Here is a 12775-nt window from a genome sequence, read left to right on the forward strand (position 1 = left end):
CACAGCATTAGCACATTTTGAGCATCAATGGTATTTTCAGACTAGAAAGTGAAGTTCTCAAGAAACATATTGTTTTCAGAAGTTTCCAAGTAAATTCACAGCATTTGGAATATGTAACAAAAACTGATACTCTTTAAAACCACCACTGGGGAAAAAAGTTGCTCTATACAATTAGGTGTGATGAGAAACAGCCAGTAGGTCCTTCATGTCTAGAAAAAAAAATCATATTCTGTCATTTGTACTCTGCACATGTGCTTAGCTTTCTGGACCATTAGTTTGTTAGGTTTTCATTTTCATGACATTTCTGTGCCTTCTTCACCTTGGGGTAAATTGTTACAGATGAAAAAAGCAGCTTCTAAAATACAACCTTTTACCCACTCATTAATTCACTCATGGAGAACCTACTTCTACCCCCTTCTGGTTATTGCTAATGTAAGGCCTGGAAGTTGCAAAAATCAATGTGGTATCTTTTAGAAAAGCTCGTTCTCTGCAAAGTATTTAGTGACTTTAGCCACAGGTTTACCTTCAGGGGTCTGTAATACAAGGACCTTCTTTCTCCGAAATTATTTAAAATCATGGCTAGCAGCCTGATACAAGAATGCCTGTCTTATCCTCTCCACACAATTAGTTTTTGACAGCAACTCTGAATTCTGCTTTCTTTCAAACAGAAGGCACCATTCTGCCTGTTAGAATTCCTTTGTAACTGTGACATCCTTCATTCATCACTGCAGTTACTGAAGTGTTATATTTTTGTAGAAAGAATACCTGCAAATACTCCAAAACTTTTGCTTCCAAAAAGATCTAATATGATCACCAATAATAATACCAGCATCATCTATGATGTCCACCAATCCACAAGAGTTGCATAAAGTGGAAAATACTGATATCGTTGCATAGATGGTGAAAACTAGCCATAACAACTTTATATTGCTAGAGTTCACAATGCCTTTAGACAAAAAAGTATCCTGATTTTTGAACTCATGTGATAACAATGAGATCACAGGTCTTTCTATGAAGTTCAAGTAGTGATCTGGCATATATAAATAGTCTATTGCTGTTCCACTAAACTGAGTTCCTGAAGTTCCTATTCTTTGTAGAGGATATTTTCAGATAATGATGTCAATACATGCTACTTTCTAAAGACCAATTAAAGCAAATGCTGTGGTACATGCTAGGGAATTATTTTTGCTCTGAATTGGGGCAATTTCAATTGTGTGGCAAAAAGGCACTCTTCTGCCTTCATATGAATCCTATTTCATTCATCTAAAGATTTATCCACATAAGAAAGAATCTTCTGTTCCACAGCACGGGCTCTATACAAATAGATGCTCATTAAAAAAACGATACCTCTTCAGCCTCTTCACTAGTCACCGAACTTCCCTCTGCTTCATCTTTAGTGATCAAAGAAATTCTGTCTAAAAAAAAGAAAAGAGATATAAAAATATGATTAGAAGGCTTCCCAAAAACACACTTAATGTTAGAAATGAAAAAAGTCTTCCAACTTCTGAATGTGTCATCACCACCAGCAAAAATAAAAAAATATTGCTCAAAGGAAAATGTGACTTGCATAAATGAGTCAACTACGATATAAAAATAAATTAATGAGCATATTCATAAGCTTGTGGAAGTATCCATTTAGGAAACTGCTAATATTATGACAATCAAACTAATGAGACACTGAAATCATAGATCACAGATGAAATGCTGAAAATCTATCAGAAATTACACTTTTAGTCATTCACTGCATGCTCCTCAGTCCTTAATAGCCTTAGAAAAATTAACTCCTAACATACAAACACTTATATGCTGTGATTACCTACAGTCTGACTACGAAACTGCTGGTCTTGCCCCCACTTTGCTCCTTTGGTGTGCCAGCACCACCATCCTGTGCAGTGACCCCCAGAAAAAAAAAAAAATCTCAATTACTTTTTACCCCAATAGTTTTTCCAGTTTAGCTCATCACTTGGCTACATGAATGCTTGTGCCTGAATAAAGAAGCTGTGGGTGTGAGAGCAAAGAACAGTAGATTCATAAAAGTTTCAGCAGCAGCACAAATGTAATGCCACCTTAACGTGCCCATAGAATTACATAGCAGGGTTTCATGAGAGAAGTGAACTTGTCAAACCAATCTGCCTTGCTCCTGAGCCATTAACTCATATCCATCCTCTTTTGGTGATTGCAGACACTCATGACAAGGCCCAATGCACGCCACATTTGGTAGAAAAGAAGGGATGGGTCATGTGGCAAGAAGCAGGGAAAACAGGACTTCTGCTTTTGGTAGCAGCAAGCGAAAAGCAATTTCAACTACCTAGCAAGAGCAGCTAGATTATGCATAAAGCACCATGATTTTATCATCTTCTCACAAGAAGATAATCTATTTTGTATGAAAACATCATCTCTGTTTATATTTTTTTTTCCTCAAAAACATACTCCAGTTTGTTAAAAACTTTGGTTTGTACCAGCTAAAAATTATTAACAGTATTCTAGCACAGCTTTGGAAGATCCAAGTTTCCTAATTTCAAAGTTTCCTGGGTTTTTTTTATTTGGTGTCCCCCCCCCCCAATTTCTTCAGAGAAGTTCCCCCACAATACTACTGAATATAATATTCTTTCAGTGTTGTCTTCTGCTGTTGTTTTGGGTTGCTAAACAAATTCCCATCTTGTAGTTTGAAAGAGTTGGATGAAGTAGACATGACAGAATGTCTGGAGTTCGTCACTTTGAAAGGCGCTATAGAAAAGCCTATCATTGCATTCTATAGCATGCACCCTTAAGAGATACAGCTGGGCATTTAACAGATTTTCTTAGCACTGGTTCCAATTAAAAACAAGAGTATGACGTAAAAGATTTTTTTTAGTCCACCATGTTTCGTATTTGTGAAAATGTTCCTTTATTTATCACTTGCGTAGTCTCTGAATGTCTTTTGGAATTGCACTGCCTTGTATCTCCCAGTTTAATCATAGGTAGGTGTCATATTACCACATATTCTGTCCTTCAGGTTGCTTAAACACAAAATGATCAGTGACATATTTCAATGCTATCTATGCCTTTTTTGAAGCTTAATTTGGACGAATCTTTTTATATCTCTGCTGCATGAGTTTTTTCCATTTACTTTGAAAGTCAGCTGAAATCGTATCTTCTTCTCCTTACCCTGTAACATTTAATTTGTCTCTCTTCTTCCACAATTAATTTATCATTTCAACAAGACTTGGCAAGGTATTATGGATATTGCTGATATGAAACTACTAGTGCAAAAAAGGAAGTTGCAACACGAAAGATTTTTTTTATTTTTTTAAACAGGCCACAGGAATGAACCATATGAAAATGCTGCTCTGGGGTTAGTTTAAGTGTCCCATTGCTAACAAAGTTTTCTCTTACATAATGTATAATACAACTAGAAATACTTTTTTTTTTTTTTTAAATGCCATCCTACCTTGTGTCATGATCTCCCAGAAATCAGCTAAGGCTTTATCTTCCACCTTTGATTTCAGGGCCTGCAGAAAATCATTAAAGCACTGCACCTTGGACAGCTGAAAAAAATAACAGAGAAATATTAAAGTAGCTTACTAAAGAGCACTGCAAACTTATTTCTTCATGAAGTCATCTAACATGGTGAACACAAAAGTCAGTACAGATTTTGGTTTTTCTACCAAAGAAAAAAAAAAACCAAAACAAGAGTTCTAAGGAAAGGTGAGTCACCAAAACTGCCTTTCAGAAAGCTAGAAAGACTTTCTTGTAACTAGCTTTATTTAAGAAGAGATTTGTAGGATTGCTTATTTTTCTTTTACAAGCATCAAGTCACAGGCCTTGTGTTTTTATGTTTAAAAGAAACAAACAACAGCAAATAATATCAGAGAAGCTAGTCCCCATTCCAGTAAGAATAAAGAAACATAAAATGCAAATATATTTCTAAACTTTCAAACAGCATAACAGATTTTAATCTACAAATCAGTTCTTTTCGCTGTAGCAAGAAATTACCAAGTTTCTAATACAGAAAATAGGCCCAAATTAAAGACATGATGTCTTTAATTTGAAAGAGATGAGAGTTTTCACATATTAACATTACCTTAATGGCCTCCTCTCTGAAAACTCTGATATGATTGATCCCTTTCATGTAGTACTGTGGACCTCTATTTTCCAGGATCTGATCAATGCGGTTTATCAACTGCTGACTCACTGAAAGACAAGCAGAAAGAAATAAATCAAAGAATGCACACTTTCAAGGCAAAAAAATTCTTTTCCTTTACATCTCTCTCTTTCTATTCCTATTCTCTTTCTATTCTTTATATCGGCATCAAAAGAGTTAATCATACCCATACTGCCTCAAGCTACTCAAGTTGATAATTGCTATCTAAGCTATTGAAAATTACTGCAGCCTCTCTGGAAAAGCTAGATATACTAGGAAGAAACCCAAGCATTGCCAAGGCAAAAGTCTTTCTGTGAAAGACAAAAAAAAGCACTGGCCTAGCTTGTTTGATAGAAAGTAAAACCAGAACATTTGGGATCCTAAAGCTGAGGGAGGTTATGTTCTGCAATGCACAGCATATCCCCTAAAGATCCTTTGAAATACATGCATATTTCAATAAAAGCATCAAATTTACAAGGAAGGTGTAATAATGTCAAAACAACAGCTGTAGGTGATTGGAGTTAAAAGACTACCTTGTTTTTATTGACATTAGAGTATATCTTGTCTCTGTACAGGTAGTTTGATGATTTTTCATTGGGGCAACGCTGTTTATGATTATGGAGATAAGTACTATAAACTGTGCATGCCTGACAAAGAGAAGCAGAGGCAAACAATGAGACTGGTACCAACAAGAAGGGGAACACCAGTTTCATCTCACTGTTGGGCTCCTAAAAGGTAGGTAGCTGTAAAACACTGCAAACGTGACAAGTGAAAATGTCACCAAGAGCTCTGCAAGCCCAACTAAATTTTGCTGGATTTTAGGTCTTTATTTTCTTCATGTTTAATTACAGGTGAGGAAGTGTGCAATTTTACTCTCTGGCAGACACCTCAGCCTGGGAAAAGACAAGTGTGAAGAGCATACAACAGTGATCTATAAACTTGGAAGCACTGTGAAAAGGATGAATAGGGAGTGATAGTCCACTGCCTCTCTCAAAACAAGAGCAAAGAGTTGAGTTGAGAACAAACGAAAAAAAAAAAGTACCTCTTCAAACAAAACCAGTTAACCTCTTTACCACAGGCTGCTGTGGGATGCTAGAAGTTTTAAAAGCTTAAAAAAAAAATACTTGAACAAAGTCTTAGAATTCTTAAAAGAGGAATTCTTAAAAGAGGCTCCCTTGTAAACAGGAGCCATCATCTAATTGTAATGCGATCCGAACTGTGTTTCCAATTCCAATTCTATCAAGAGAGCTTAAAGATGATGTTGCCATCGAGGAAGAAAATGCAGGAAAGCATTCTGGACAAGTCATAGCATCTCCCTGTCCTGTTCTTGTACTGTTAAAGACAGGTTACTGGATTACCTTTAGCCTGACCTATAGCCCTTCTTACGTTCAGATGTTACAGGCATAGATGTCACTGCAACTATTTCAGCCATGGAAACATCAACATAGAAAATCATCTGCCAGAGTGATGGAAGAGACGAGGATAAGTAAACACACCGAGCAGCAGACATTGTTTAGACACTGTATTCCACTCTGCTCACTGTAAGCATACACAGCGCTAGCTGTTACATTTATGTTCTATAAAATGCCTAATTGAACTGAATCTGAAGGACAGCATCTCTGAAAAGAGTGAAACAAGCATTGTTTGAAATTCTCCCACTAGCTTTTGACTCTACTGAGTTTCTAGAAAAGGAGGCAGATAATGGTTCTGTCCAACAGCAGCTATCGCACAAGAAAGTGTGCTAAAGCGCCTACTGCTCCAGAGGTGACCAGCTTACTCTATTTATTTATTTTACCAGTAGCTGACAAACTAAATTGAAGTCTCACTACTTAAGCTCCCCAAGTTATGTCAGTCCATTTTTTTCATGGTTAACGATTTTCTCATTAAACGTTCTAATTTCTTACGAATTGCACTAATAAAAGCAAGTCCTGCTGGTGTTTTCAGTGGTGGTGGTGTGTTTTTTTTAAACACTGCCTTTCCATTGATGTGTTAAATTAAAACCCCAGGCACCACGAGGGTGCAATAAAAGTCTTTATTGTCAGAATGATTCCAGCATACTGTTTGAAATTATCAGACACTCTACTACTTCTTTTGCATTTAATTTTTTTAAAATCCTTTTCCATTTGATTGCACTGGCAGGCATCAGAAGAAAAGATTTTTTCTTGCTACTGACTGTGAGCTACCTCCTTTTGAAATCTGTTGTAAGGAACCAAAAAAACCCTACAATGTTTTACTAGGCACTGAAAGACCATAATATATGCAGGAAACAGGTTACATGGCACAATATTTTAAGTCAGATTCTTCTAACATCTTGAAACAGCTTGACTAAAATTGGGTCTATCCATTGGGTCTCCCTTAAATGACAGCCCAGTGATTGATGAATCTAAAATAGATAAAATTCCTGTGTTCTGATTAGACTACCAAATTACTTCAGGGGACCAAAGACAATACCAGAGATGGTAGGTAAGGATTATAACTGCAAGTTCTCCAAAGCAGGCTCTGTTCCTTTACACTTCCACGTCTGAGAACTTTGTTGATGTCCTGCTGCCTGTCATCTGCCTTTCCATTAGTGTGAACCTTTGGTTTTGGGTGCTGCAAAAAATAAATCTTCCTGTTTTTGGAGAAAGGCATGTTCTGCATGTTCTGCATAAAGACATCTATCTAAGCTGTGAATATTAGCATTAACGCTGATGTGTCCCAGACGAATTTCAGGCATTGGGGTTTTGAAGAGCAGGTCCTAGAGTCACAAACTGACAGCCTATTCAGGCCACTACCATGTAATAACAACTTTTTTTTCCTTCTCTCCCAACTTCCCTCATCCCCTACACACATTTAAGGAAGTGAACTAACAAAATTCTGTATTTTTGCATAAACTGTAATTCCAGCACTCCTAATAACCACCACGTTCTGCAGATCATCCCAAGAAATTTTAATCTTCTGCTTCCCTCTTCTACTGTATCTGATTGGTTAGATAACAAACATAGTGATTAAAGGCTGGAGAACTACAGGTGGGGGGAAAAAAAACCAAAACAAAAACATCTTTGAATAGAAGATCTTTTAGTTCTAACAGAATTTAATCCCTTCCCCACTGGCATTCAGATACATTCCCTACTCTAAAATACATTCAGTAGTGCTGTTATTTCTTGTGAAATATGCCATGAACAATTATATTAACTTGTTATCCCTGAATAGTTACAGTATAAAAGTGTAGTTATATTTTCATGTTTGTTCAGTTCAGTCCTTGGTCTTGATTACTATGCCAACCAGATTACAGCATAATAATAGATATAGTCCAAGTTCCAATTCCTTGGGGATTCTCCCTCCCCCCTAAAAAATTAATCAGGTTAAAAAAATAGCTCTTTCTGTAGACAAAAGACTCCTGTTGTTACTCCTAATTTTTTAAGGACTTCCTTCATCTTTAAGCCAAGAAATAAGAATTTTAAGATCAAGAGCTGTTGAACTACTTCAGTGTCCTTTGATGTGCTGTTCAATTTTAAAATGGTCTCTGTAAATGGCCTGCGGGTATGGATCAGAATGATTTAGGCTGGATGTCTGAAGGACAGGGTCACTGTGGATCAGGTGGCTCAATGCTCCACTGACTTGAGTTCCAAGTAGCTCCAAAGATGGAGAGTGTCCAAGTTCTCTGGGCCCCTCTTTCCGTGATTGGCTACCATCATTGTGATTTTTTTTTTTTTCTGTAACATCTAATCCAAATTCTGTTTGTTGCAATGCAGAGCTTTGCGTCTCACCCGATCGCTATGCCCTTCAAAGACGAATCTGGCTTCATCTTCTCTGTGAAGCAGACATACAGGAAACTTCAAAGTGATTTTATATACTCAGGTATTTGGTTTGCAAATACTCTTCCAATGACTGAATCGTTTTCATCAAACCAGTCATTGCATTTGGCCTACCTAGCAGTAGAGCACGAATAGTCTCCGAAATACACAAAAACATCCAGTAAGATAAAAATGCAGACAAACTGCAGAGATATATGCTGACAAAAAGTGAAAGTAAATACCAGGTTTTTTAAAAATTATCTTAGGTCTAGAAAGGTAGCTAACTATATACATTTCTACAGAAAATCTTGCAATAAAATATCATCCTTGTTGCAACTGTCTAATAAATTCTGATTGCAAATCTCTTATACACAAATCTTTTATGGATACAAAGCATCCAGTGCAAAACCAGTGTTTTACACTCCACTTAAGTAGCTATCTGCATGCCGTGGCAAAAGTGTGACACCTCAGGCACAACAGAATATTTACTGAAATCTACACGTGCAATTACTGTCTCTTTTATTTTTCTAGAAATGCCTAGATAGAAAAATATTAATAAACTTGCTATAAATATAAAAATCAGCATTTGGTGCAATTTGTCTCTGGATATTTTTTCTTATGTCCATAAACTGTACAGTTGTCATTGCAGATTTTTCTCTTCACTGACAATCAGTAAAATGAAAAAAAAGAAAACCCTCTTTCAACTACAGGACTTCAGACATCAAGTTCTCAGATTGGAGTCCTGTAAGATGCAATGAAATCTGGCCTATAAACTTGCACAGAAAATTTACAAATCAAAGAAAATACTATGCATGTGTATCTTTTTTACCTCCCATTAAGCCATCCTATCTTCTACAGAAGCTTATGAAAATACAACACCCCATATCAGACACCTTCTGCTCTCCAGAAATGCAGACATGGATGGAAACCTGTAAACAGTCAAACAGGATGAACTGGTAGTCATGTGGCTACTCCTTTGGTATTACAGAGATGGCAAGCACTCACTGCATTTGAGAAGCTTCTTTACAGCCACAGCAATGAAGAAACTCATTGTACACCCTTGGGAGTAACGATTAGATTCCACTCAGGCAAACTAATCTATTTTATTTGCATTCATTGACAAAAATGTCAGAAGCTGTTATCAGAAGACTGTTCTTTGTGATGACTGTGCGCTTGTAACCTGCTCAAAATAAGACCTGCATAAAATGACATCTCTCTGGCCATGAATGCAAACAAGAAAGTAAAGATATCTGGAAGGGAAACACAATAGTAGTTACATGAGCAATCAGCTTTAACCAGTAAGTTGACACCCTCACACACAACTCATCACGAAAGCCGTAAGTGGATCCCTACTATAATAAACTACACAGATGTCAATTAAAAACAAAGTTGATTACTGTTTCAGGAATTGAGCTGCCAGTCTCAGAAAACCTATCCCTAAGACCCTTGTCAATTTGAAATTCTTAGATTTTCTAAAAAAAAGGTATTTAACACATTAGTGACCTAGTTCTCACTAACAGTGAGTGCATTGTTTCTCCTGCTTTGGTCTGCGGTGGGTCATGGCATCAGACACAGGCTAACTTGCACTTAGGCTTCTCCTGTCAATGGCACAAACCCTGATCATCAAATCCCAGTGAGGCCACTGCAGGAGATGCATTGGTACTCATCTTCAATGATAAATATATCAACAGGACTTCCTACAAGCTGCTTAAAAAAAAAAATTCCCCTTGCCATACTTTGGTCTTGATAACTTTATAATTTTTATGAGAGACTTGCTCCCTACTGAAGAGGATGTGTGCCATTAACCTGCAGCTTAATTAAAAAGCCACTGTACTGTCAGCATTTAAAGTACGACTCTTCCTATTGCTGCAACTTCTCTATCTACCAAAAAAACCCACCCCCAATCAAAGAGTTGAAAGGCCTTTCTCCTCCCTGTGGAGGGACTCTGTTGCTATTCTGTTTTAAAATGAGAATGTAGCCTCTATTCAGTTTGGAAGACTACACTGGATGCTCTTTTTATACAAGAAAGAAGCAAAACAGGACGCAACCTAATAGTTCTCCTGTCTGCATCCTGACACATAAAATGTAATTTTTTTTTCCGATAAACTATTTGAATGCCACAGATTATCCTTTCCTGCAAAGATATTTTACATGTCACATGTTCTAGAGGAGGAAAAAAAAGTTTCATCATTAAGTATCATATAAAATTATACTAAAAAAACCCTTAGGACCACTGAATACTTTTAAGGCAGAATTTACTATTTACATAACCAGAATGCAGTACAGCAAGCCATTAAAAACATGCCTGTAATGTTTTATGTATTAAGCTACCTAAAAGTCTCTAAAGCAGAAAAAGGATTATGCAGAAGAAAAAAATAATATGCAGAGCATGTTTATATTTATAGTGGCTTCTATCTCTCTTGAAATGGGTGACTGCACTACGTTCTGTCTAACTACACCTCATAATTACAGAGCAAATCACAAGTAAAATAAAAGCAGATTGCTCAAAATTTCAGAAGCCATCCAAACATGTACTGCAGTTATCTCCAGCACAGCTACCAAGTGGACACATTTAAACACTCTTTACTTAAATCATCTTCAAGGGTAATCACTATACTTATTTCTGTCTTAAAGCCTTCCTACACGATAAAATTAATTACCGTAACAAAGTAGTCAACTGTTTCACAGTTTCTGTATTCTAATATATCGTACAATGCTTTTTTACTGCATCTTAATACACCTGAGTTTTGAGAACACAATTCCAAATATTTTTTTCAATACACAATTTCTTCCGGATCTAATGCAAAATCCATGTAAAAAGCTGGCTAGCTGGCTTATAGGTCTGGAAATTCTGGAGAGAAATAGCTATGTAGGCTTTAACAGACTGTATCACAAATCAATATACTGCTCAACAAACTCCTCAAACTATGTCCAAAAGGACCAAAGGCCTTGTTGAAATACCCAGCACCTCAGTTCAGCACCCTTGAAAATACTGTCCTTTAAAAATAATTGCTACATTAGTGGCTATTTGGCAGATGACGTTTATCTTGCCATGACCTTCAAATCATCCTTTAAAAGAGAAGAGGACCACTTCCATTTTGTGCATTCTTTTTAAGATACCTTTGGATTACACGTATCTCTGTATACCTATTCCAGCAGGGAAGTACCATACAAACAAATGGTAATTTCTTTGCATTTTCAGACTTAGAGCATGCAAGACAGTGGCTGACCTGTGCTTTATATTCTTCCTCGCTTCTACATCAAAACCCTGTCTTGCTGTATGCTGAGAATAGATTCAATCCACACACAGCCTGCCCTCATCTTTAAGAGTCACAGACTACCTGCTTATTACACCCTAAATTCACCCATGCTTTCTTTTGCTCAGAAGCAGTAAGAAACGATCTTTGCACGTAAAGATTTAAATCCCAGGCATCAGATTCTTATTTCTTCATAGAACAGAACAAGTAGACAGCAGAAGACAGGTTTCTCACACCATGCGCAGCGAACAGCCCTCCACTTCAAGCCAGAAAGATCCCATGAAGCTAGATGAGAAGCCGATACCCAATTTGAATGAGGCACTCAGTCAGTACTAAGGGATCTTCTGTTAGAAATACCTGAAGAGATGCTCAGATGCCTCAATGTAGCTGTCTAGTGCCATCTTACACAAACACGGTTATCTGAGACTTTCAAATGGGGAAGGCAAATTTTGACATGGGAATTTTAAGTGACACCTTTCTTTGTGGATTGGCACTGGAAGCTAGGCAGTAAACTCCAGAGCATCTCAGATAGCCCTAGAAACTTACGTTTAGACAAATGGATTGTATTTACTGAACCCTGAATATGCTCCTAAATGTAATTAAGATAGATAAAAGTCATTTACCGTCTTTGAAGTCAGCATTTTTCTGCCTCACCAGAATTCGGAAATCTTCTGCTGGGTTAACACTGCCAACCTACAAAAGGTCCAAAAATTATACAATCAACTGCCAATATCCATCTCTTTCTTCTTGCAAGGCAACAAGAATCTTTAAATATCTGTTTATTTTAATATGGAAACAGAAGCTCTACAATTCTCTGCACGTGGACTCATAAAATGGAAGTCTTATAATTTGTGTTAACGCTCAGTACTCCTAGCAAAGGTTAGTTATGACATGAGCAAGATGAACTTATACTTACTATGCTGCACTCTCAGAAGCCAACCATATTCTCTGGGGTTTAGAGGTCAGAAGCACAGTAATTCAGGCTATCTGCTAGTTCAGCTTTGAGACTTCCTGTAGCACAGACCTCTCACTAACCTTGACAGACGCTTAATGAGGAATGGGAGCTCCCAGGCATGTGGGTACAGAATCATTGGTTTGCCACTCCAACAGAAAGCTCAAAATTAAAAGCTTGCACTCAATTCATCTACCCTTTCTGGCCCAATCTGACATCTTAAAGCTGAAGCATACAAGTGCAGAAACCTTACAAAGGAACTAAAACCAGGTCAAATATAAATAAACACTTAATGAAAAATGGATGCAACAACTTTAGAAAAAAAAAAAAATTACATTGTTTAACATTTCCTTTCAGGAATCAAAACTCTCCTAAGTTTATTTGAAAATTTTATGCTTTGCTGTCAAAATAATTCTTTGATTTTTCAATAAGCTTGCTTGGTCTCTTTGTGTTTTTTTAAATCTGGTAATGCCACTTTCCAGGAAAAAATCAGAAGCATATATTAGGAGTACAAAATATTTTAATCTTTTTAGATTTTAAATCTTTTCAAAAATATCAATCATGCATTTTAAAAACCAACCCTAAAGGATAGTTTGAAAACAAGTGAAGTAATCTCAATTAATATTAAATCACCTTTTTTCCTGTAATTCAAAAAAATCAAATAAAG

The 12775-nt window shown here is 36.7% G+C and overlaps 1 protein-coding gene across 1 annotated transcript in view; it reads right to left on the minus strand.

Annotated features, from left to right (window-relative positions):
- The window catches only part of XRCC5 (X-ray repair cross complementing 5), a 53905-nt gene that overhangs the window by 5084 nt on the left and 36046 nt on the right, over nt 1-12775 (minus strand). Inside the window, exons 16-19 of the mRNA XM_075511712.1 lie at nt 11780-11849; nt 4064-4173; nt 3431-3527; nt 1348-1415 (exon numbers count right to left, since the gene is read on the minus strand). Coding sequence (XP_075367827.1) covers nt 1348-1415; nt 3431-3527; nt 4064-4173; nt 11780-11849 — 345 coding nt within the window. The remainder of the gene's footprint in view (nt 1-1347; nt 1416-3430; nt 3528-4063; nt 4174-11779; nt 11850-12775) is intronic.

The sequence above is a fragment of the Mycteria americana genome, chromosome 9 (genome assembly GCF_035582795.1).
Source record: "Mycteria americana isolate JAX WOST 10 ecotype Jacksonville Zoo and Gardens chromosome 9, USCA_MyAme_1.0, whole genome shotgun sequence".
Classification (NCBI taxonomy): domain Eukaryota; kingdom Metazoa; phylum Chordata; class Aves; order Ciconiiformes; family Ciconiidae; genus Mycteria; species Mycteria americana.